This window comes from Rhinolophus sinicus, linkage group LG01 (assembly GCF_036562045.2).
Source record: "Rhinolophus sinicus isolate RSC01 linkage group LG01, ASM3656204v1, whole genome shotgun sequence".
Lineage (NCBI taxonomy): Eukaryota > Metazoa > Chordata > Mammalia > Chiroptera > Rhinolophidae > Rhinolophus > Rhinolophus sinicus.
The window spans coordinates 128298090-128320142 of NC_133751.1; the positions used below are offsets into that span (position 1 = coordinate 128298090).

General features: G+C 35.9%; 1 protein-coding gene across 4 annotated transcripts in view; it reads left to right on the forward strand.

Moving 5' to 3' along the window:
- Positions 1-22053, forward strand: part of THSD7B (thrombospondin type 1 domain containing 7B) — an 802394-nt gene that overhangs the window by 101607 nt on the left and 678734 nt on the right. For all 4 annotated transcript variants that reach the window (XM_074335732.1, XM_074335728.1, XM_019752567.2 and 1 more), the window contains one exon: positions 11077-11249. In XM_074335732.1, coding sequence (XP_074191833.1) covers positions 11111-11249 — 139 coding nt within the window. In that variant the 5' untranslated portion in view covers positions 11077-11110. The remainder of the gene's footprint in view (positions 1-11076; positions 11250-22053) is intronic.

Sequence of the window (22053 nt, forward strand, 5' to 3'; positions counted from 1 at the left end):
CTCATAATGGAAATTCAAAAGTTTAGGCATACTTTCCAGAGTGGAATGGTTTCAAAGACTATATTCTGTAGTTAATAGTTTTAGTGAACTGTGGCAATAGCAATATCATTTCGCAGAAGAGATCCATCCTATTGCTGTTTAATTAAAATCTTTCTGCTGATGTAAAGTTCTCTCTCTGGTGTTTTCCTTAATTCATTCATGATGCATCTGTCTGGGCTCCCTTGCTAGAGAGATCTTTCATTATAATCCACTTACTAAGTTTGTAATTAAAGTTCTAAATGTAAAATTTCCAGTGGCAAATTGCCAGGGTGCCCAGTGAACTTCTCTTCTTTCTCTGAGAGAAATCAGTTTGAAAATTTTCTTTTGTGTTTTGATCATTTTATCCTTTTAAAATTGTGTGTGTACATATGTGTACACACTTTAATAGTGTAATGTAGTACATGAAAATGAAGGGTGGCTTGGGGTCATCAATTTCTGCCTGTTTCTCTGAAATGAAAGGTAGATAGTATTAAGTGAATATATTGAATTTTTTTAAGGTAGGAAATGATAAATAAAATGTGTTTCAAGACAACTGTCTTTAGGCTTTGTTGATCTATGTAAAACATCTAGAGACAATAAAAAAAAGAAAAACCCTTAGAGATGCTATTAGGAGGATAAAATCTGTTTTCCGTTGCTCAAGCATGTGTTTGAAACTTCTTGTGGTTTATGTAAGTAAAGAAGAATCTGAAAACACCTTTTGCATTTCAATGTAGTTTGGAATGTTCTCTTTCAGATATTACTTGATTCTTTGGGGAAGAGTGAGATGAGACAGGATTAAAGTAAATTCTCTCAAATCTCCTGAATTAAATGAGCAAATTATTATTAGTCAGTGCCCAGCCATAATAAATGAAAACTTATAAAAGATACTGGAAGGGACAGCTAGAAAATTTGATAGGCTTATGAACATGCTATTATTTTTATGTCAACTGTGGACATGTTTTTTTAATAAGTTTCTTTGAAACAGTAGATGCATAATTAAGAGAACACAAAGTAATATTTACAGTTTAACTGGATAGTTATCTTGATATTAAATATTTATAATCTTACATTGCAGAAAATGTTAATGAGTAATTAAGTATTTTTTAATTTCAAAGGTCAGTAGCAGTTTAGAACAGGATCTTATCTTGTTTATACATTCTAGGTATACTGAATACTTATAAAGCTCTTTATAGTAACTGTTATGTATATAAGCCCACAAAACATTACTCTCTACATTCATATATATATATGTTTGTGTGCGTATATATATGTGTGTGTGTGAGTATGTATGTATAAAACATATAAATAAATATATGTTTATAAAATTTGGTTAAAAGAGATTATCAAATTCTTCCCTGCATCTTTAAGCGAATGCACTATAGACTAATACCACTAGGTGTGTATTTCATTTCTTAAAATATCTACAGAAGGGATTGTACTAACTTTATTACTCTTTCTAGAATGCAGTGCTTCAGAATTGAATGCATTTTTCTTTTTATAATTAACCTAAGATCTTCCAAACAGATTATACACATTTTATTTTTTCTTTAGTGTAGTGACTATCTTATGTTTTTTCATATCATTTCCATTAAACTATTTAACTTTCATTTTGTTCCTACTTTATAAAAAGGAGTCCTCCAATTGAGGATTTAAAAAGTGTAGACAACATCAAATTTTTCTATTCTTCTCGTCTTTTGGGGGTGATAGAGTGGGATGTTTGTAATTTATTTATACAGTTGGAGAAATTTTTCAGTGTTTTACCATCACTGAAATGATTTTCAGGTTTTCACAACTACTAAATTAACTTTACTGAGCACAGAGGAGAGAATTCAGAAACTCAAACCAAAAGACACTCGTAACATTGTAAAGTTTGCCATTGGCCTGTGCAAAAACTGACTTAAATGTTATTTAAGAGAGAATCCATCGCTGCTCTCAATTCAAATACTTTCGATTTGTCTGTACATTGAATAAATTATAGTAGCCATTAAAGTTAAAATGACAAATATACATTTTAATCAATTGATTTTCTTTTTCTTTAAATGCAAGGATTAGGATCCTGGCGACATCTTTTCCTGAAGCAGATCTGCATTCAGTGGTGATAGTGTTGTCATAATAATGCGAGGAAGGTCCTCAGATGAGAAGGAAGAAATTGTACATTTTAGAATCCATTCCTTTCACATAAATTCTGTTTTCCTTGATTTCACAATTATATTTCTGTCCCATAAGAGGCATAAAACTTTATGTTTGGAAGCCGTTTTGTGCTTTAAAAAAGTAAATAATTTATTATCTAAAAAGCATGGACATAAGATTTTTTGAAAAAAATCAGAGTCAACACTAGTTCTATCTTAAGCAGATAGTAGATATCAGCAGATAGTATCCACCCCACTACCTGTATGTTTGAATATATTACATATGTTCCAAATGTTGAGATCTTAGAAATGATTTTTAATGTATTTCAAAGTAGTCTAGTTTTTTCAGGTAATTGGGCTTTTCTAGCCATCTGTCTTCCATTGTATGCTAAAGAATCTTCATCAAATTCATGGTCCAAGATCAAGAAAACTTAACTAGAAAAAAAAATTACAAACGTAGACTCAAGAATCCCTTTATTCATTTAGTGAATCTCTATTGAATATCACTTTTTGCCAGGCAATATACTAGGCACTGGGCATGTAACAAATGAACTAGATAAAGTATGTAGATAATACTTGAGGAGGTGAAAACAAACGAATAAACCAATATATATTAGATTGTCAGGTATTGATCTTTTCTAAGTGTTACACCCAAACAAGAAACAAATGTCAAGAAGATAGGTTGATTGCAACTCTGATGAACAGGCCATGGTCTGGGGAAGCCTTTGAGAAGAGTTAACTGAGGAAGCAAGCCTTGTGGATACCGAGACAATAATAATGCAAGGACCTTGAGAAGGTGTAGCCTTGAAGAACAAGAAAGAGGACAGGATATCTGGGATAGAAGAGTGAATGGAGAGTAGTAAGATGGAGAGGAAGGGAAAGTCCAACCAGCAAAGCCCTTAGATTTTATTCTGTGATGGGAAGCGATGAGAGGATTTTAAGGAAGGTAGTGTATTTTTCTTTCCTAAAGATTATTCTGGATTTTCTGTGAAAAGTGCATAGAAAGCAACGAAGAGTGAAAGAGGGAGAACCAGTTAGGAGGCTGAAGCAGTCGCTTAGGTGAGAAATAATGGTGGGTTGCACTAGGAAGGTAGTGGCAAAAAAAGATGGGAAATGGCCTAGTACTGAATAGATTGTGAAGGTCTTGCCCGTTAGATTTGCTAATGAATTAGTTTTCAGATGTGAGAGAGGATTTCAGGATGACTCCTGATGAAGTGTGGTACCATTATTGAGACAGGGACACTGAGGGGAGAATGGGGCTGCAGACTACGTAGGGGAACCATAAGCTCTGTTATGTGAGCTACATGTGAGTTACCTACCAGACATCCATGTGGAGATGTTCAGGGATAAGGTGGCTGTACAAGTTCAGGTAACAGTCCAGGACTGGAGATATGGGAGTGGACATGGAGAAATGGGAACCATGAAGCATGACATTTAAAGCTGCGGGGACTAAAAATCACTGGGCAAGTGAGCAAATCTAAAGAAGAAAAGGAGTCTGAGGACAGTCAGCGATCCATCAATTTAGAGATCAGAATGAGGGGAAATTCTAGAAAAGGAGGCTGAGAAGAAGTGGCCAGTGAGAAGACAGTGAGGGAAATTTGGTGCTCCTGTCCCAAGTGAGAAAAAGGATTAAGAAAGAGGAAGTGGAAGATTTGAGCAACAACCAGGAATGCTAGGGGGTCATGAGGACATGATTTCATGAGGTAATGAGATGATTTTTCACGAGGTGATGGCATGTCATTCTAAAATTATAAGAACGGTCCATATCTTCAGGGAGGGCTTGACAACTGCATAGAAGATAGCTACATCAATATGTTCTTATTCTAGACTAGGTGTATATGAATGGATGTGTTCATTGGGGAACCTGAGACAGCTTACCAGAGTAATCACTACCTTTCTCCTTTATTTATAGTTTCTCATACATGAAGGGCCCTTTCTTCCCTGCAGTGACACTTACAAAAAATGGCAACAGATACATGTTACTTTTCTTTTCATACTGCATATATTTACCTGAAGAAGTCAATGTAGAGAGTAAACCCACCTCGCTTGCTTAGAAATAGGGACATCTACTGCCAGGTTTACAGCGAGTTTAAATGTGTTGCTTGCCTCATGTGAGAAGTTGTGTTTCATTCTGTCAAAGTCATAGAGGCTCACTCCTGCAAATAGGTACATCTATAAATAAGCCACTGCATTTAGGGACATGGGTACTGTAGGAGTCAGAATTGCTTTCAGCTCTGTAATATGAAACACACACACACAAAATGGCTTAAAACAGAGGGATTAATTTTTCTTACAAAGCCAAAAGTCTAGAGGTTGACAATCTAGGACAGTTGCTGAAGCTCCATGATGGCATTTGCGTTTCAGGTTTGTCCTGCATCCCTACTCCATCATTCCTAGTGTGTGGCATTTAGCCCCAGGATCTCAAGATGGCTCCTGGACCTCCAGCCATGATGTCTGTGTTCCAGGCAGGGATAATGGGGAAGGAGTCAATGGCAAAGAACCGCACTTTGACACTTTCTTCTTTGGGGTTTTATATCTTTATTAAAGAAGGGAAGTCATTCCCTCTTCCCCATCCACTTGATACTCTTGAACTCAGCAAATTGTTGGCCAAAACTGGCCTGTGGCCACTCTACCTGCAAAGAAATATGGAAATGTTATAAATATATGAAATATACTTTTATATATTTAAACAGGGCAGGTAGACATTCAGAAAAAGTTGTCATTCTAGAAGAAAAGGAAGATATAGTGATATGTGCCAATGGATATATCTGTGACAGCTACCAAGATGTAGTTTTGAAGGTTCTGGCAAACACATCTCAAGCCCTCTTTGTAGGTATTAAGTCCTGTGGCAAAAGTTTGTTCAAAGATAGGTCAAATATTTGTGTAGATTTTGTGCAAATTTTCCTGTGTTCTCATTATGTGATGCAAATGTGTTGCAATTGTTAATATAGTAACCTAAAGCCACAAGATTGCATACTTTTGTGGTATGTTTGCAGGTACCCCATCCGTATATTGGCATAATTGAGGATTCTGCAGAGTGAGGTGCAGGGAAGAAGAGGCTGGTGGTTAAAAGTCTTGAGGAAGTTATTAAACATCATGTCATTGCGAGGCCAGTGGTAACTCTCTCATAAAATGGAAATAATAATATCAGCTTTTTTCTTCCCGGGGTCAGTGCGAATTTTTAATGGGGCTCTTGGTACAGAGTGCTTTCAGAAATAAGGTGTAAAGTTGCAAGATCGAGCATTTGAAAAAATCATCTCTCATTCCTCTGCTGCGGAAGAAGATTGCACTCAAACTGTTCCTTAAATGTTGCTGGAATAAGCTTTTTTTCTGAATTTTGAGAGAATAATGACATTTGTAACAATGGTAACCCTTTAGTGAGCGCTCATCTTCTGGCTGGCGCTCATCTAAGTACTTTCCATTTATAATTTTATTCTATCCTCACCCACTAAGGGTTATGGGGTGATGTCCTCCTCATTTTGGCTCCAAGACCAGAGTCACCGCTTGTGATGCAATAAACAGATCAGGGCTGTGGTGTCAGGCCTGTTTTCTAATCTAGCTTTGATGTTTTCTGGCAGAGGTGACCTTGGAATAAAAGATTAAGAGAAATGATATGTAAATGGCCTCGTAGAAGCTTCTCTGAAAGATCCTCCATGGGGTTATAAAGGATTTACATACTTGGGGTTTTGAAAACTGCTTCCATCGATATTGGGTTACAATATTAGTTTCTCTCATTTCAGAGGAAGACCTTTGAGATCAATTGCAAACTCACTACCTCTGTGACCTTGGGCTTGTCCTTTAACTTTCCGTGCCTCAGTTTCCTCACCTCTAAAATGGGGGAAAATATGAATAACTACTTCATAGGGCTTTGGTGAAAGTTCAATGGAGTACTTGGGTCAATATTTTATATATTGATGGATTATGAAAAATGAAATGGAATGTACAACCTTGCAATCAGAAATTAGGCAGATAGCTGAGAAAAAGCAGATGCCTCTGTGCTTTCTCCAGCAGCATTTAGTGAACGATCACTTGTAATTGGAGTCGCCATCCAGGTTAGTTGAGTTGGTCTTGACAGTGGGTATCCTCACCTCCAGCCCGTTACATGGTTATCATTGTTGAGCCGTCTTCTCTGCACATTTGCCATGAGATGGCACTATGGGGATACGGATGGTCAAATTTCCTTTTCTCCCACTTATTGCTGTTCTTTCAGGCTGAAAGCAAATTGGAATAGTTTTATTTTATTTTATTTTATTTTTTAAAGTTTTGTGCTTTTAAAATATTCGGGGACTTCAATGATAAGAATATGTTTAAGGGAAAATGAAATGCATATGAAGTTTAAGACACATTTTTCATAGTTTGAAGGGCCTTTGAATGGTTAGAAAACTGAGGCTTAAAGGAGAAACTGTTTTTTTTATTTCTCTTAGTATTCATCAGTTTAGAGCTAACCTTGCAAACACATTTTGGAGGCTAAGATATAGAGTAAATAAGTTGATTGGGAAACTCAATGACCTTCATGATATAAATTATTCATGCCATTATAGGTAGCATATATTTCCGATATCTATATCTATATCTATATATATATCTATATCTATCTATCTATCTATCTATCTATCTATCTATCTATCTATCTATCTATTCATCATAGTTAAAGCATTTTTACATTTGTGTTATACAAAGGAGTGGAATCTAATTGTTTCTTGTTTCCTCTCATTTTGTTTGTTGTTAACTCTTTTGTGGCTTTTCAAGTAATGCATATAAGAATGACTCTCATTGTCTTCCAAGGAATAATTTAGTCAGTTTCCAGCATTTGGAGGAAAGAGGCAATATCGTTTAGTAGAGACAAACCTGTGTTCAAATTCCACTTTGCACTTTCCATCGAGTCAGCAGATATTCTCATTTTACTTATGTGTATAAACCATGAAGCAGGACAAATGGTGGAAGCTTCATCAAATCTGGTTTCCCATCCTGTCCTCAAGTTTCTTGGGAAAAGGGAGGTAATGAGGTACAGGGTTAGAGGTAACACAGATCCTAAAAATATGTGGGTGTTTTAGGAGTAGCATTGTTGTCACAATGGAGATGTTTTTGTTCATTCTTTAAGATCTGTATTTTGGATTATTTTTCTGGTCAAAATAAAATTTAAAAAAAGGGAGAGCTTGAAGTGAAGAATTTTAACATTATTTCTAGATGAAATTATATTGACAGTCATTGAGATACAGGAAAAGGATTGAGAGACTTTCATTGTAGAAGCTGTACACTTTGTTCCTGTAGTGGGTGTCATAGCCTGTAATGCCCATGAATTAAAACATTTTGTTAATCCTGTGAGGAAAATGAAATCAGTCTTGGGTTTCTACTGACACTATTCTTGTTAGACAGTGACAGCCAGGAGATATGGTGATGGCAGACATCTAGGAGGCTCCCCATCCATGCTGCCCAGGCATCTCCCACCCAGTGGTGGGTCGTGGCTTAAGTGAATACAAAAGGAACCTTAAAGACATTGGGTCCATTTGCGGAGCCAGTACAGGGCTCTCGACCAGTGGGGAAGCCTCAGAGGAGAACAGTGCTTACAGCAGACTGTTCAGGTAATTTTAATATGTGTTGTTATTATTATTATTTTGCAGTTAAAATCCAACGATTGATGGCAAAATTCAAAATCCGAAATATTTATATATAAATTCTTGGCTAATCATTCCAACTCACATGTGGTCTCACTGAAACTCCTAATTCTTTTAAAACTCTTTTTGGCTTCCCACCTATAGCCATTTAGAGTGTAGCAAACATGCTTTTGGCTCTCCTTCCCTTCAGTTTACATTTTGATGATTCAAATATGTTTTTAGATATGATAGATATATGTCTCCCACTAATGAGAATGGACAGAGTCATCACCTATACCCTGATGATTTCCTGTCATAGCAGTGGCCTCAGTAGTGAGCTAGTCCTGCTAGGTTATTACTTTATGAATAATAATAATAACTTAGGATCAAACGCAAATCATCATTTGTATCCAAAGTTCTCTAGCGTTGCAGTGAATTAAATCCATCATTATGCAGAAGGCCAGTTCATTTGCTTTCCCAAGGGTATATTTTTCAACTACTTTGCTTTGTAGTGTTCACTAGGAAGTTATATTGTTTTATGGGGGTGATAGATTTAGATTTTTTTTAGCTGCCTCAATGGAATTAATGGCAATGGTGTCTTCTGAAAAATGTCCGGACTAAAGTCTTTGTATCAAATCTATATTGTAAAAAATTAATCGTGTGTGTTTGAGAGAGAGAGAGAGAATTCTTTGTTGGTTTCTAAGGAAATTAATGGCTTATCTTCAGTCCATCTTTCAGCACAAGTGAGATGACTATCCATTGAGACAAAAGACTTAGACAGATTTTAAAATATCATGGTAAGACGTCCAAAGCATTCGTTGTTGTGTTGCTTCTTACAGCATGTAGATTTGACATTAGAAACATCCCCCTTCGTGTGTGTGTGTGTGTGTGTGTGTGTGTGTGTGAGTGTGTATGTGTGTGTGTATGCAAAGATGTCTTGCATAAGGGGGCACAAATCACATGGTAGACAGATGCTAACTTACATGGGAGCTTGTGGTGGGAGCTGAGATTCCAGGGCTTCGAGCTGGAAGGGAGAGCCCCTTCCTAGACAAACCCACCATGGCCCCTTGGCCTTGTACCTGCAGCAGAGTGGGCACCCACAGGTAAAGACATATGTCGTGGCTGTGCTCTATTCCCAACCACTCCTGGAGGTCTCCTGAGGTGCTTCTCAAGCTCCCCCATAGCTCCATCTCTGAATGTGGCACCGTGGCCTCACCTGGGAAGTAGGAGGGAGGGCGCAGAGTATGCTTTCTGATGCTAATGTGTATGTTTCTTCATGTGAGCAAAGGGGACACAGCGGCCCCGTGTGTGCCCACAGGCTGGGATGCTGTCAGTGGGGTCTGGGAAAGGTCTCATGGCCGGAAAAATTCAGGGTATACTAACTTAAAAACATTTTTACTTGAGGAGGGGTTATCTTTTTCTGATACACACAGAAATACCATATGAGCTAGCAATAGCCTTAGAATAAAAGAAAATTAATATCCTTAGTGGCCAACCTTTAGCAAAAGCATAGTTGTGGTAAATCATACTCTTGGATGCCTACCGCAAGGAAATGTGGCCAGTTCAATTCTCTAGGCCAGAGGTTTTTGAATTGTGTCCAGTAAGGTCCCAAAGTTTCCATGAAATATTCCAACCCATCCCTTGGGGACACAGAGTCGAGCAAGAGAGCCCTATTTTATGTCAGCTGGAGCCCTGCTCTTTTATGCTTCTTGATATTGGTATGCAATACAGAAGTTTGAAGAAAAGCTTTTGGTTGCTTCTCCAAGTAGTTTCTTCATCCCTGCATCAAGGCAGGCCCTCTGAGAGCTGTATACTTGAACTTCATTGCTTGGCTCCTTGTAGAATCAGTTTTACTGATTTGTACTTTGTCACTGTGACTGTGGAATGTTCTAGGAGCGCCCCGAGACGCCACCATATACACCTTGCCCTTGTCTCTTTTATTGCTGAACATCATCTGTATTTATGAGGACTCTCGGGGTAAATTCCATCAGTGCTTTTGAGCAGCCCCATAGCTTCTTCAAAAACAATAGTAAAAAAAAAGCAGAATATGTAATTTATTCCTACGTACTTAAAGGCTATAGGAGCTATTTCTTTTCTTTGGTCACTAGGAAGCACACAGTCAGATACTTAGAGGTAATAACTTCTACCCTTGATATCCTTTTATGGTTCATTCATTTTATCCCTTTCTACCTATGTGTCTTGATATAGTTTGCTAACACATCTATTGTGGCAATTTAGTTCAGGTCTCCTTAACTCCAGGTAGAATTTCCTTTTTATCTTTTGGAAACCTCTACCTGGATATGCTGTAGGCACATCAGACTTAATATTATCTGAAGGGAATTATTATTGGCTTCCTTTTAAAATGTGCCCCTCTTCCTCTTTCTTTGGTAAAAGGATCCCATGGGTCCAGTCATCTAAGTTTGCTGTCTTGCTGTCTTTTTTATCTTCTCTCTCTCTTACATCCCATCCAAATCCTTTTAATTCAGTCTCAGCACACCTTTCAAATATCTCTTGATTCATCAATACCTACATGGACTAGTTCACTAGATTCCTAACTGGCCTCAATTTCTCTGGTAACACCCACCAGTCATCCATTAGGCACCCTGATGTCAGTTATTTAAGTCATTTGCTCTCCTATAATTCTTATTGCTATTTACAGAATGAAGCCCTAATCCCTCACATAGCATTCAAGGCTCTTTACAATTTGCTCCAGCCTATGTTCTAAGTCTCATCTCCGTCCCTTCCTCCCTCCACTTTTGTGTCTTTCACAGCATCCACTGGACCACTAGCAGTCCCCAAACACAGAATTCATTCCAGCACCTAGTTCTCTGAAATGTGCTTCCTGGCTCCTTGAAGCCCTTATGTTTCCCTAAACGTCTTCTCAAATATTGTATCAGACTTCTCTTTCTCATTACAGAATTCATGGCCTCCTCCTCAATCTTTCCATCTCTCTTTCTTAATACTACTGTTAGAGCAGTACTTGCCAGATTTTGGACTTTGCTGTGTATGTGTATCTTACTCCCCAAATCATGAGCTCCTCAAGGAGTTTGGTTGACTAGAAGGTGGGAACATGCCAGGTATCTGCCAACCCTGCTTTTAAAAATCAAAGTAAACTGAGTGAGGGACTGGGGCGTTTCTAGAACTGATAATGCCTTCAATGAGTAAGAATTGAAAACATGGCTAATTAACTGCTGATCTGAAAATCTTCATATACATACTTTCTTTATGGTAATGGAAAATTTGTAATGCACTCATGATAAATGTTCTAGCAGTCAAGGTAAGGTTTCATAATTTCTGTACAGAAAAATTTTATCTGACTTTCTTTTTTCTTTTAGGAATAGTCAAGTCAAGAGGCTGAAAATCTGAAGAATGTTTCCAAGGGGTAATCTGGCTGTTACTTGCTGGGTATGGAGGAACATGAGGAAGTTATTTCTATTCCTTTCTCTCTTGCTGTCCCATGCAGCTCATGTGGAAGGCAAAAAGGATAATCAGTTCATCTGGAAACCAGGTAGGAATGCCCTGGCTGTTCCTTTGTCCCATTTTCATTAATGACAAGAAAATTCTTTCCATCCTTGTTCTTTTTTGTGGAGTAGTGAGGAATATCCTGAGAGGAAAAATAGACTCTTCTTCATGATAATAAAGCTTACATTTGATTTTTATTCCTGCATAATTGTCACCTCCATCCGTGATGCTTGTTATCCTTCTGAATTTTCACATTGTTGTCAATTAAAGTTATGATCTCCATAGTTACATCTGCTTCTCCTTTGTCAAATATATCACCACTGTGCAGCACACTTGTAGCAAAAATGACATCTGAATTTAGCTGATAATCCTCAGCTACAAATGCATCGGACCAGTTCTATATGTGTCTTTCTTTTAGAGTACAAGCTAGTTAGCTATTTACTATTGAATGCTTTCTAGTACAGAACCTGAATATCTAGGTTTGGGAGCATGAAAAATTATCCTAACAACTTTGCTCATTAATTATGGTTATAAAGTCATCTTAATGTGTTTTGAAATCCTTAGCTACCCTGTACATAACTATATGAATAAGTTGAATTGAGGTTTGGAGGCTTGCATATAACTTATGTCCTTCTCTAAATACTTCCTTAATTTGGCTGTGGAAAAGAGCTGTTCAATTTAATTTTAAAGGCTAATAATTTATTAACTTAAATTATAAACCCCAGTTATCTTGGCTGTTTGTATCACTGATGTTTTTCATTGCTCTAGATTTTAATTTTCTTAACGTTTCACAATCAGATCATTTAACATATTTATTACTGTTTCAAGAGTCCATTCTTGCAAATACAGATAACTTATATGCTTAATATCTTGGAACTGGAAAATGTGATGTTGTAGAAGATGTATGGTCCTCAAAGAGTTTTCATTTTAGTCTCATCATCTGTGAATTAAATAGACTGCAAATGTATTGTGCCACCATGAAAATATGTATAAGAGATATTTATAATATTTAAATGACTTTGCAAAAATGAAAGTAAATTATGCTTTAAAGTATATTAAGTAAAAAACCCAGTACCATTAGAGATACAGTTTGGAGGAAATTTAATTACATTAAAGTCCCTATAAATTAATTTAATTGTGGGCCCTAATACCACATTAGTGATTTGCACTTTTTAACTCATGGTAGTGTTAGGAAGATTTGGAAATAGTTCTAAAAGTCAATATTGCATTTCTGTGAATGGGGCCATTTTGTTTTAATCGCAAAAGACTAAGTCTAAATAAGCACATTTATATGACTGCACTCCTGTCTAACGTTCTCAAAAAAAGTGCAATTAAAATGGAAAGTAGCAAATCTGAAACACGAATGAGATGTGTTAAGAAAATGGACTTATTTTGAAGCAAATTTTAAAAATAAGTCTGATTTTCTAAAAGTAGGTCAATGGAAAAAGATGGTACAGAGACCCACTCTACAGTGGATAAATACTTAGATAACTGTTAACCTTAAGTTTCAGAGTAAGAGTCCTTCCTATCAGGCACATTGCATCATTCAAAATGAATATCTATGTCACACAATGAATATCACTCAAACTGAATATCACACAATATGAATATCACTCAAATTTTCCCTGGTATTCATTGCTTCTTTTCCTCTTAATATGTTGTAGAAAAATGTAATAATATGTACATATTTCTCATGTGGTTTTACTTCTAAATTACAAATTCATTACTTGTAGTTGACCAGATATTTTAAAAGTAGAAAATATTTGAAATATACAAAATTAAAAGCAAAAGTCTGGGCTGTGTATTTCATTCTCCACTCTTATGTTGCCTTCAAAAATATTCCTTGCTCATGTAAGCACATCTCTATGCATGTTTGTGTATGTAAATCACATAAAATACACACATTATTATTAGCGTTAATTGGGGTTCTGCCAAAAATAAATGGTATATGCATAGTGGATAATTGAAAAGAGTTGAATAAAAGGTTATTTACAACAGTGGGAAAGTGTGAGCAGGGTTTAAGAATAGCTACAAGGAATTGGGGAGTACCCCTGAGCTAGTATTAGTCTTTATGACTTCTGGGCCTGCAGGGGCAAAGAAAGAAAGTTGTTTCTGGAATTTGGAGAGAGAACTTCATGGAGAGAGAACTTCATGGAGAGGATGGCTGACAGATGTTGTGGCCTTTAGAGGGACATAACCAAGCTGTAGTCCAAGTAGGAAGGGGCCCAGGGGAATGAACAACCCTTGTTCTCGCACCTCCTACCAGGGCTCCCATTGGCTGAATCCAACCAGCAGCCACAAGACAAGGGAGCCCATTGCTGTGTCCATACGGACCAGCTTCCTGGGCAGGGAGGCGGAGAATGGCGGAGAATGTGGATCTGAAAATATTCAAATTCATAATACATATATGTGCATATATTCACACACCACTTCATACAGAGTCATGCTCTGTGTTGTTTTTTGCAGTTTGCTTTTTGTCATATAATGGTATCTTACTGAATATTACATATTAGTGCACGTTGATCAATTTTATCTTTTAATGGTTTCATAGTATTCTTTTGTATTTTTATTTAATAATTGATTTAACCAGTGCCGTATTGGTTTATCTTTTCTTTCCCTATTGCTTGGCATTTCAGAGGTTTTGGTATTATATATAATACTGACATGAATGCAACGTTATTTTAAAGGTGAAAATCAATTTGAGGAGTCATGTCCTAGAGCAATTCTGGGTCATCACCTTCAGAAACAAACTCAATATCTTGGAATCTGTTATCTGCTTATGCAAGAGTTTACTCTATTTCATTTGGATTAAACAACAACAGTAAAACTGTACTGCAGTTGAATTAGCTACATTTTTTTGGAGTATGTTATAATATCCAGCAAATCAGGTCCAATGTAATCTGGAATTTGAACAGATTTCCATGGAGACCCAGAGAAATGTACTTTGTTTTAAAAACCTAGAAACAATTCTCTGGGTTTCGATTGTAGTGTCAACCACTTAAGCCCTTTGCTGATGTCTATTGTTTTTCCCCCCTGGAGTCTATAGATTAGATGTTAGTCAACCTTGTCCAAATTAGAGGCATTTCTAAGTGGGTCCTGGTTTTGGATAAACAATGGATTGATGAATACTAAGGGAATGATATAATCTGCTAAGGATTTCTATCCTGAGGGGAGAGACTGGAGAGCTGTAGGCCATAGGATCATTGATCTGGCAAGGCTGTTGAGTGCCAATCATCACTGTGATGAGATCCTCTGATCTATATTTAGTGTCAGGCAATCTGTCATGCCTGCCAAGAAAGAAGGATCATGTCAGCAAGACTATCAGATAAGGAATGATGTTGCTTGTTGTTTTGGGTAAATATAACTATTCATGTCTGCATAGAGAAAAACAAATCATGGTTTCTGAAGTCACAGTAACTAGTGGTCTCTTAAAAAAGTTGTCAGTATTGGTTGTAAAATGTTGCTTCATTCCACTAATACTTGTCGAGTCCTTACTATGTGCCAGATACTATTACAAGCACGTGTGACAAATTGAGAATAAACAGATAAATCTTTGGGCTTCATGAACAGGGTAATAAACATAATCAAGAGGCTAAATAGAGAGTATGTTAGATGGTGATAAGTGCTTAGAAGGAAAGATAAGGCAAGGAGGAGGGATATGCAGTGATAGGTGAGAGATGGAAATTTTAAGTAGGTGGGCTATAGGGTGATTAACTATAGTGGAAGTGAATTTGAGTAGAGACTTGAAGGAAGTGAGAAAGCCAGCTACGTGGATATTGGGGTGAAAAATATTTGAGATGGAAGGAACAATGGCAAAAGGCCCTGAGACAGGAGAATGTGTGTCATGTTTGAGGACCAGAGAGGATGTCAGCATGTTGGCACAGAGTGAACGTGGACAGTAATTGGAAATCTGGTCAGAGGAGTATGGGGTCCAAATTAGGTATGAGTTCAGGGATCAAAACACAATTTTGGCTTTTACTCTAGGGAGATAGAATTTGGAAAGTTTTGAAAAAGTGGTCACATGATTTGACCTTTCTTTTAATGTATTTATTTATTACATTTATTGGGGTGACATTGGTTGGTAAAATTATATAGGTTTCAAGTGTACATTTCCATAATACATCACCATATATTTGACACCCCTTTTCCCTCTTCTATTACCTCACCTCCTCCTTTACCCTCTGGTAACCATTAAACCATTGTTTGTGTCTATGAGTTTTTGTTTCCTTGTCTTGTTCCTTTGAGTTTTATATCCGACATATGAGTAAGTCAAACAGTTCTTGACTTTTCCTGTTTGACTTATTTGCTTAGCATGATAATCTCAAAATTCATCAATGTTGCTGTAAATGGCAGTATTTCGTCTTTCTTATGGCCAAGTAATATTCCATTTTGTATATGTACCACATCTTCTTTATTCAGTTATCTATCGAAGGATACTTTGGTTGTTTCCATGTCTTGGCCACCATGAATAATGCTGCAATGAACATCAGGGTACATATTTTATGAATAAATATTTTCAGATTTTTTTTGGGTATATCCCCAGGCTAGGAATTGCTGGGTCATATGGTAATTCTATTCTTAATTGTTTGAGGAAACTCCATACTGTTTTTCATAGTGCCCATACAAATTTACATACCCACCAGCAGAGTGTGAGGGTTCCCTTTTCTCCACAGCCTCTCCAACAGTTGGTATTATTTGTCTTGTTGATGACAGCCATTCTAACTGGTTTGAGGTGATATCTCATGGTGGTTTTGATTTGCATTTCCCTGATAGCTAGTGAAGTTCGGTATTTTTTCATACATCTGTTGGATGTTTTTATGTCTTCTAGAGAGAAGTGTCTTTTCAGATCCTCTGTCCATTTTTTAATTGGATTCTTTGTTCTTTGTTGTTGTTGAGTTTTATTAGTTCCTTATTTATTTTGGATAGTAGACCTTTATCTTCTCCCATTTGGTTGGTTTCTTCTTTGTCTTGTTCATGGTTTCTTTTTCTGTGCAGAAGCTTTTTAGTTTGAAATATTGTCCCATTCATTTATTTTAGCTCTTACTTCCCTTCCCTTTCAAGTCAAATTCATAAAATCCTCTCTGAACCCAAGGTCCATAAGTTTAGTACCTATGTTTTCTTCAATACAGTTTATTGTTTCAGATCTTATGTTTAGGTCTTTGATCCATTTTGAGTTAATTGTGGTATATGGTGACATATAGCAGTCTAGTTTCATTCTTTTGCACATGGCTTTCCAATTATCCCAGCACCATTTATCAAAGAGGCTGTCTTTTCTCTCATGTATGTTTATGGCTCCTTTGTCAAAAATTATCTGCCTGCATATATGTGGGTTTATTTCTGGGTTTTCAATTCTATTCCATTGGTCTATGTGTCTGTTTTTCTGCTAATACCATGCTGTTTTGATTATTGTCACTTTGTAATACAAAATGAAGTCAGGGAGTGTGATACCTCCAGACTTGTTCTTTTTTCTTAGGATGGCTTTGGCTACTAGGGGTCTTTTGTGACCCCATACAAATCATGGGACTTTTTTGTTTTATTTCTTGAAAAAGTGCCATTGGGATTTTGATGGGGATTGCATTAAATCTGTATATTGCTTTGGGTAATATAGCCATTTTTACTATGTTGATTCTTCCAGTTTATGGAACGTCTTTCCATTTCTTTGTGTCTTCTTCAATTTCTTTTACTAATGTCTTATAGTTTTTAGTGTATAGTTCCCTCAGATCCTTCGTTAAGTATATTCATAGGTATTTTATGCTTTTTGTTGCAATTGCAAAATAAATTTTTTTTTCATTTATTTTACAAAAATTTCATTGTTAGTATATAGAAATGCAATGGTTTTTTGTATGTTGATTTTGTAGCTGGCAACTTTACTGTATTTGTTTATTGTTTCTAATCGGTATTTTTTGTATGTGTGCATGTGTAGAGTCTTCAGGGTTTCCTATATAAAGAATCATGTCATATGCAAAAAATGACAATTTAACTTCTTCAATTCCAATTTGGATGTCTTTTATTTCTTTCTCTTGCCTCATTGCTCTGGCTAGGACTTCTAATACTATGAGTATATTGAATAACAGTGGTGACGGGGCATTTCCCTGTCTTGTTCCTGATTTTAGAGGAAAAGCTTTCAGTTTTTCACCATTAAGTATGGCGCAAAAAACCCTCAGCTAATATCATACTTCATGGTTAATGAGATTTTAATAGGATCATTGTGGCCTGTCAGTTGAGAATGGTGGAAGCTGGGAGACCAGTTAGTAGGCTACTGCAGAATAAAGAGGAATGATAATAGCTTGAACTAAGGTAATGACAGTGAAAGTGGTAAGCAGGGGTTGATATTTTGGATATATTTAAGGCTGTGGTTTTCAACATGGGGTAATTTTGCCCTGTAGAGGACATTTGGCGGTACTGGCGTGTGCTATTGAAATATGTGAGTAGAAGCCAGATATGCTGCTAAACATCCTATGCACAGGACAGCTCCCCACAACAAAGAATTATCAGACCCCCAAATGTGAATAGTGACCAGATTGAGAAACCCTGATTTAAGGTAAAGCCATCATGATTCATTGATATATGGGGAGGGAAGGGGAGACAGAAGGTGATACTGAGGCTTTGCTCTGAGCTACTAGAAAAATGGAATTGTCATTTCATATGAGATGACTGTGAAGAAGCTGGTTTGGAGGGACTATTAGGAACTTGTTATTGGTCTTGTTAATGTTTTGAGCCTGTTCAAAATTAATGCGGAGATGTTGACCAGGAAGTTGGATACGTGATTCTGAATTCAGGAGAAAGGTCTTTGCTAGAGAAATAAATTTGGAAGTCACTAGGAAAGATGTAGAATTTAAATATGTAGCCTTAGAAATGAAGTGGTGGCCTTGAAATTGTGATTCTGTGTAAGTAGAGGATCAGTTTCTAATGTACTGCCTTTGGGCCAAATGACATTTAAATAATTATTGTGGTAAAATACACATAACATTATCTTTACCATTCTAACCATTTTAAAGTATACAGTCCATTGATGGTACATTCATAGTGTGGTGGGAACATCACCACTATCTAGTTCCAGAACATTTTCATCACTCCAAATTACATTTGCAAATGAGATTACAAAAAAGACTAGAAAACAATTTTTGCTATGAATTATAAGGTCTGAAAGAAAAACAAATCTATATTTATTTCTTTGTGAGAGGTTCTTTTAATAGCCTTAAGTCATCCTAAGAGATATACTTGGAAGTATACTAGGGTATACTAAAGTATACTACGAGTATACCAGCAAGATCTAGAACCTTCTATATAGCCAGACCCACATTCAAATCCTGTCTCTAAAGAGGAGAAAGTTATTATATTTAACCTCTCTAAGCTCTATGTATCCATCTGCAAATGAGGATAATATGTACTTCACAGGAGTGTTTTGAAAATTTAGTAAAATAATATATTGAAATAGTGTATAGTGGCTGCTCAATAAATGTTAGTTATTATTTCTGTCATTATATAATAAATTGATGTTTGAAATATTCTTGCTTTTATGTTACACATCTTTTGCACACTTTTTAGACACAAAAAGAGATCAGTTTGACAGCTCTATAGACTTTATTAATAAATGGTTGTAATTTAACTGACTTTTTAGATCTGAAACTTTATTTCTATATGACAGACTCTTAAAAAGTTTTAATTTCATTAGCTTCTTCACAGTGAATAAAAAGGGTGAGAATAATGACCTGTGTTCTGAAAACTAAGTAGATAAGTTGGAATTAATCTTTTTGGGAGAATAAAAAAGAGACTGTGAAAACGACATTAAATTAAGAAAAAAGGATCTGACATAGGTTAATATTTAATTATAGCTTACATTGTAATGTTTTAATTGTTGAAAGTACTTTGAGGAAAAATTTATATATTAAATACATGTATATTTTAAGTTTAGGAATCTTAGAGAAAATAAAATGTTCTTTGGAGAGAACTAATTTTTTGAATATGTGCTAGAAGTCCATGAACTATTTCTCCTGGGAATTGTATTAAATTGAAATCATTTTAATTATTTCTATGGATGTTAATTTATCTTAGAGGCCTGTATATAATAAACTCTCAGTGGCGTTATTTCTGTGATATCAAAAAGGATAGGCATATATGGCATGGGATTCACTGCTAAAAATTCTCATTATTTTTTTCTTAGAGTTCTTAAGTACTAATTTTATAATGCCTCCAATAAGTCATAAAAAGTCTATATTATTTAATATACATAAAATAAATTACTCTGTGTGGTTTTATTCCCCTCTAAATAATACTATAATGTAGGCTTCCTGAGGCCAGAGAATTTTTTTATTTTATTCACTGATATATTTCACATACCTAAAACATAACTGTGGCATTAAATTTCCTCAGCACATTAAATACTGGTAGAATGAGGGGCGTGTGTGTGTGTGTGTGTGTGTGTGTGTGTGTATTTAGGAGGCTTGAGAAGTGAAGAGACTGAAGATAAAGGAAGTATGATCCCTGTTATTCTAGAACTTGAAATAAATATTCAGGAGAGACTATAAGATAAATGAAAACCAAAGTCAAATTTATAAATCAGAAAATATGAAAATACTTCATCCATATTTCCTTACTGCTTGGTTCCAGCACTGTTTCTGATCTCTGGAAAAGATGTTGAACACTTTCTCTATAAAAAGGTATAGGTACACCGAGTTAGACATTTATTACTCTTGTTGTTATGATGAAATATTGTAGTTGCTTGTTGCCTCCCAGTTTGTTTCCACAGAGACAGCCAGTTTCAGCTCTCTTTACTGTTTATTCTGATGTTCATCTCCATATTTCTAAGTAATATGCTCATTATTGATATTTGTTGATTTACAAGTATTGGATATTTTTTATCGATTTAACACTGTATGTTGTTATGTTAGCTGAGGATTTATGTATCGTCTCCCTACCACTTACCTTTTTTACTGCCTCTCTTCAAAAATAGTTATATCAAAAATTTAAATCAGTGAGCAGAGCTTATATTATTGTATCTACATAGATATTGTTCTGGTTGAGCCAAGCAAGGTGGTATGCTTCTGCATCCATTCCCCCACCACATCTTTTTGTTTTACACAGAAATTTAAAAAAAAAAAAAAAAATTACTTCATCTTTTCTTCTGCTTCATCTTCTTTGAGCCCATTGCTGCTTTCTCCCTGATGCTCCATGCCCATTTTTACTTTTTTTTGAAATACTCAAACACTCGTCCAAACACTGTATCATATTTTTTCTTTGTGAGATCCTTTCACAGGATTGATTCCTCTTGATTCAATCTGGACTCCTGCACAGTTGTCATGTTTGGAATCTTCATTTTCTCGTCCTGAACCCTATTGCTTTATTTTCTTAAACTGCTAAACTTATTTTCTAGGTTTACTAAAATAGGGTACATTGGAAGTAATTTTTCACATCTGGAAGGGTTTATGTGCTTGTCATATACTTGACTGATAAGCTTGGGTGTGGAGTTCAAGGTTACAAAGGACCTTTCCTTGAGAATTTTGAAGGTTTTGCTCCACTGTATTCCAGACTCCAGTGTTGTTACTAAAAAGTTTTACATTATTCTGATCTCATCTCTCTGTATTGGAAATTACTCTATACTGAACATTATTCTGATCTCATCTCTCTTTCTGGATTCTTCTTTTTATCCATGAAGTTCTGCAATGTTGTGATTACGTACTTTGTGGTGAGTCATTTCTGCTTTATTGTGCTGGATATTAGGATAATATTTCAATGAATATGCACATATCCTACAGTTCTGGTATTGATTTTTTCTATGATTTCCCTCTCCTATTGTCTCTGTTTCTTCTGAAATTCCTTAGAAAGACATTTCACCTTTCTAACTGATCTTCAGTTTTTAGATGTTTTCATATTTTTTCTTTTGTTTGTATTTTTATTCTATTTTCTAACATTTTTATTATCCTTCATCTTCCAACCCTTCCAGTTTGTTTGTGCTGTTCGAGAATGTCCTCTGTGGAGTTGGAGTTTGCTGTCTGTTTTCCTGCAGGGATTAAGAAAGAGACAGAGGAAGGGATATGAGGGGTTAATTAATTCCATTTATAGACTTTTAATTATTCCTCATTTCAAGCCACAAGCCTTACTCCTCCCTAGTGTCTCTAGGTTCTGAGCCTTCTCAGAATTCTGCAAGTAAAATTGGCTTTTTCTGTTGCTGTTATCATACTCTTCTAATCTTCAGCTCTCTATACAACAGGTTGCTGACTGTTCCTCTATCTGCTCTCCATGTTCCAGAATTTATTGCTGTGTGTTCTCTACCTCTAGCTCTATGTTCTTGATCCTTACTGAGTTGTATTGTTTAATGCCTTTGCTGTCATTTTAATGAGGTATAAGGAGGAGTGAAGTTACATACACATGTCATGCTCCCCAAGTTAATCGGAAGTCTTCTCATTTTTCTGTCACTTCTACTATAGGCTATTCTGGAATAGAAGGATGTTGAAATATGTTAGTTTTGTAGTGATTGACTCAGTTATTCTCTTTGAGCATGTGCTACAAAATCTGTCTATAATAGGTTTTGGCCAGGTTAAATGTTTTAAAAAATCGAATGCAAATGCTCATTGGTTCTGTATGACTTGGGTCAGACTGAGCTATTGGATTGGTGATTGATAAGGGAATGACTTCTCCCTAGCAGTGGAAACATCAGGAGAAATTCCTTTATGACCACCTGGAAATATCTTCCTTCAAATTTTTTTTCTTTTATGGCAGAATTTTGATATGTACCTTAAGTTTGAATTATTCCTAACTAGGAAAATATAGAATTCCATGCAAAGAAATACAAACGTCAAAGATGAAAACAAGTCAGACCCATCAAAGTGGGCTTGAAATAAGAATTAAAG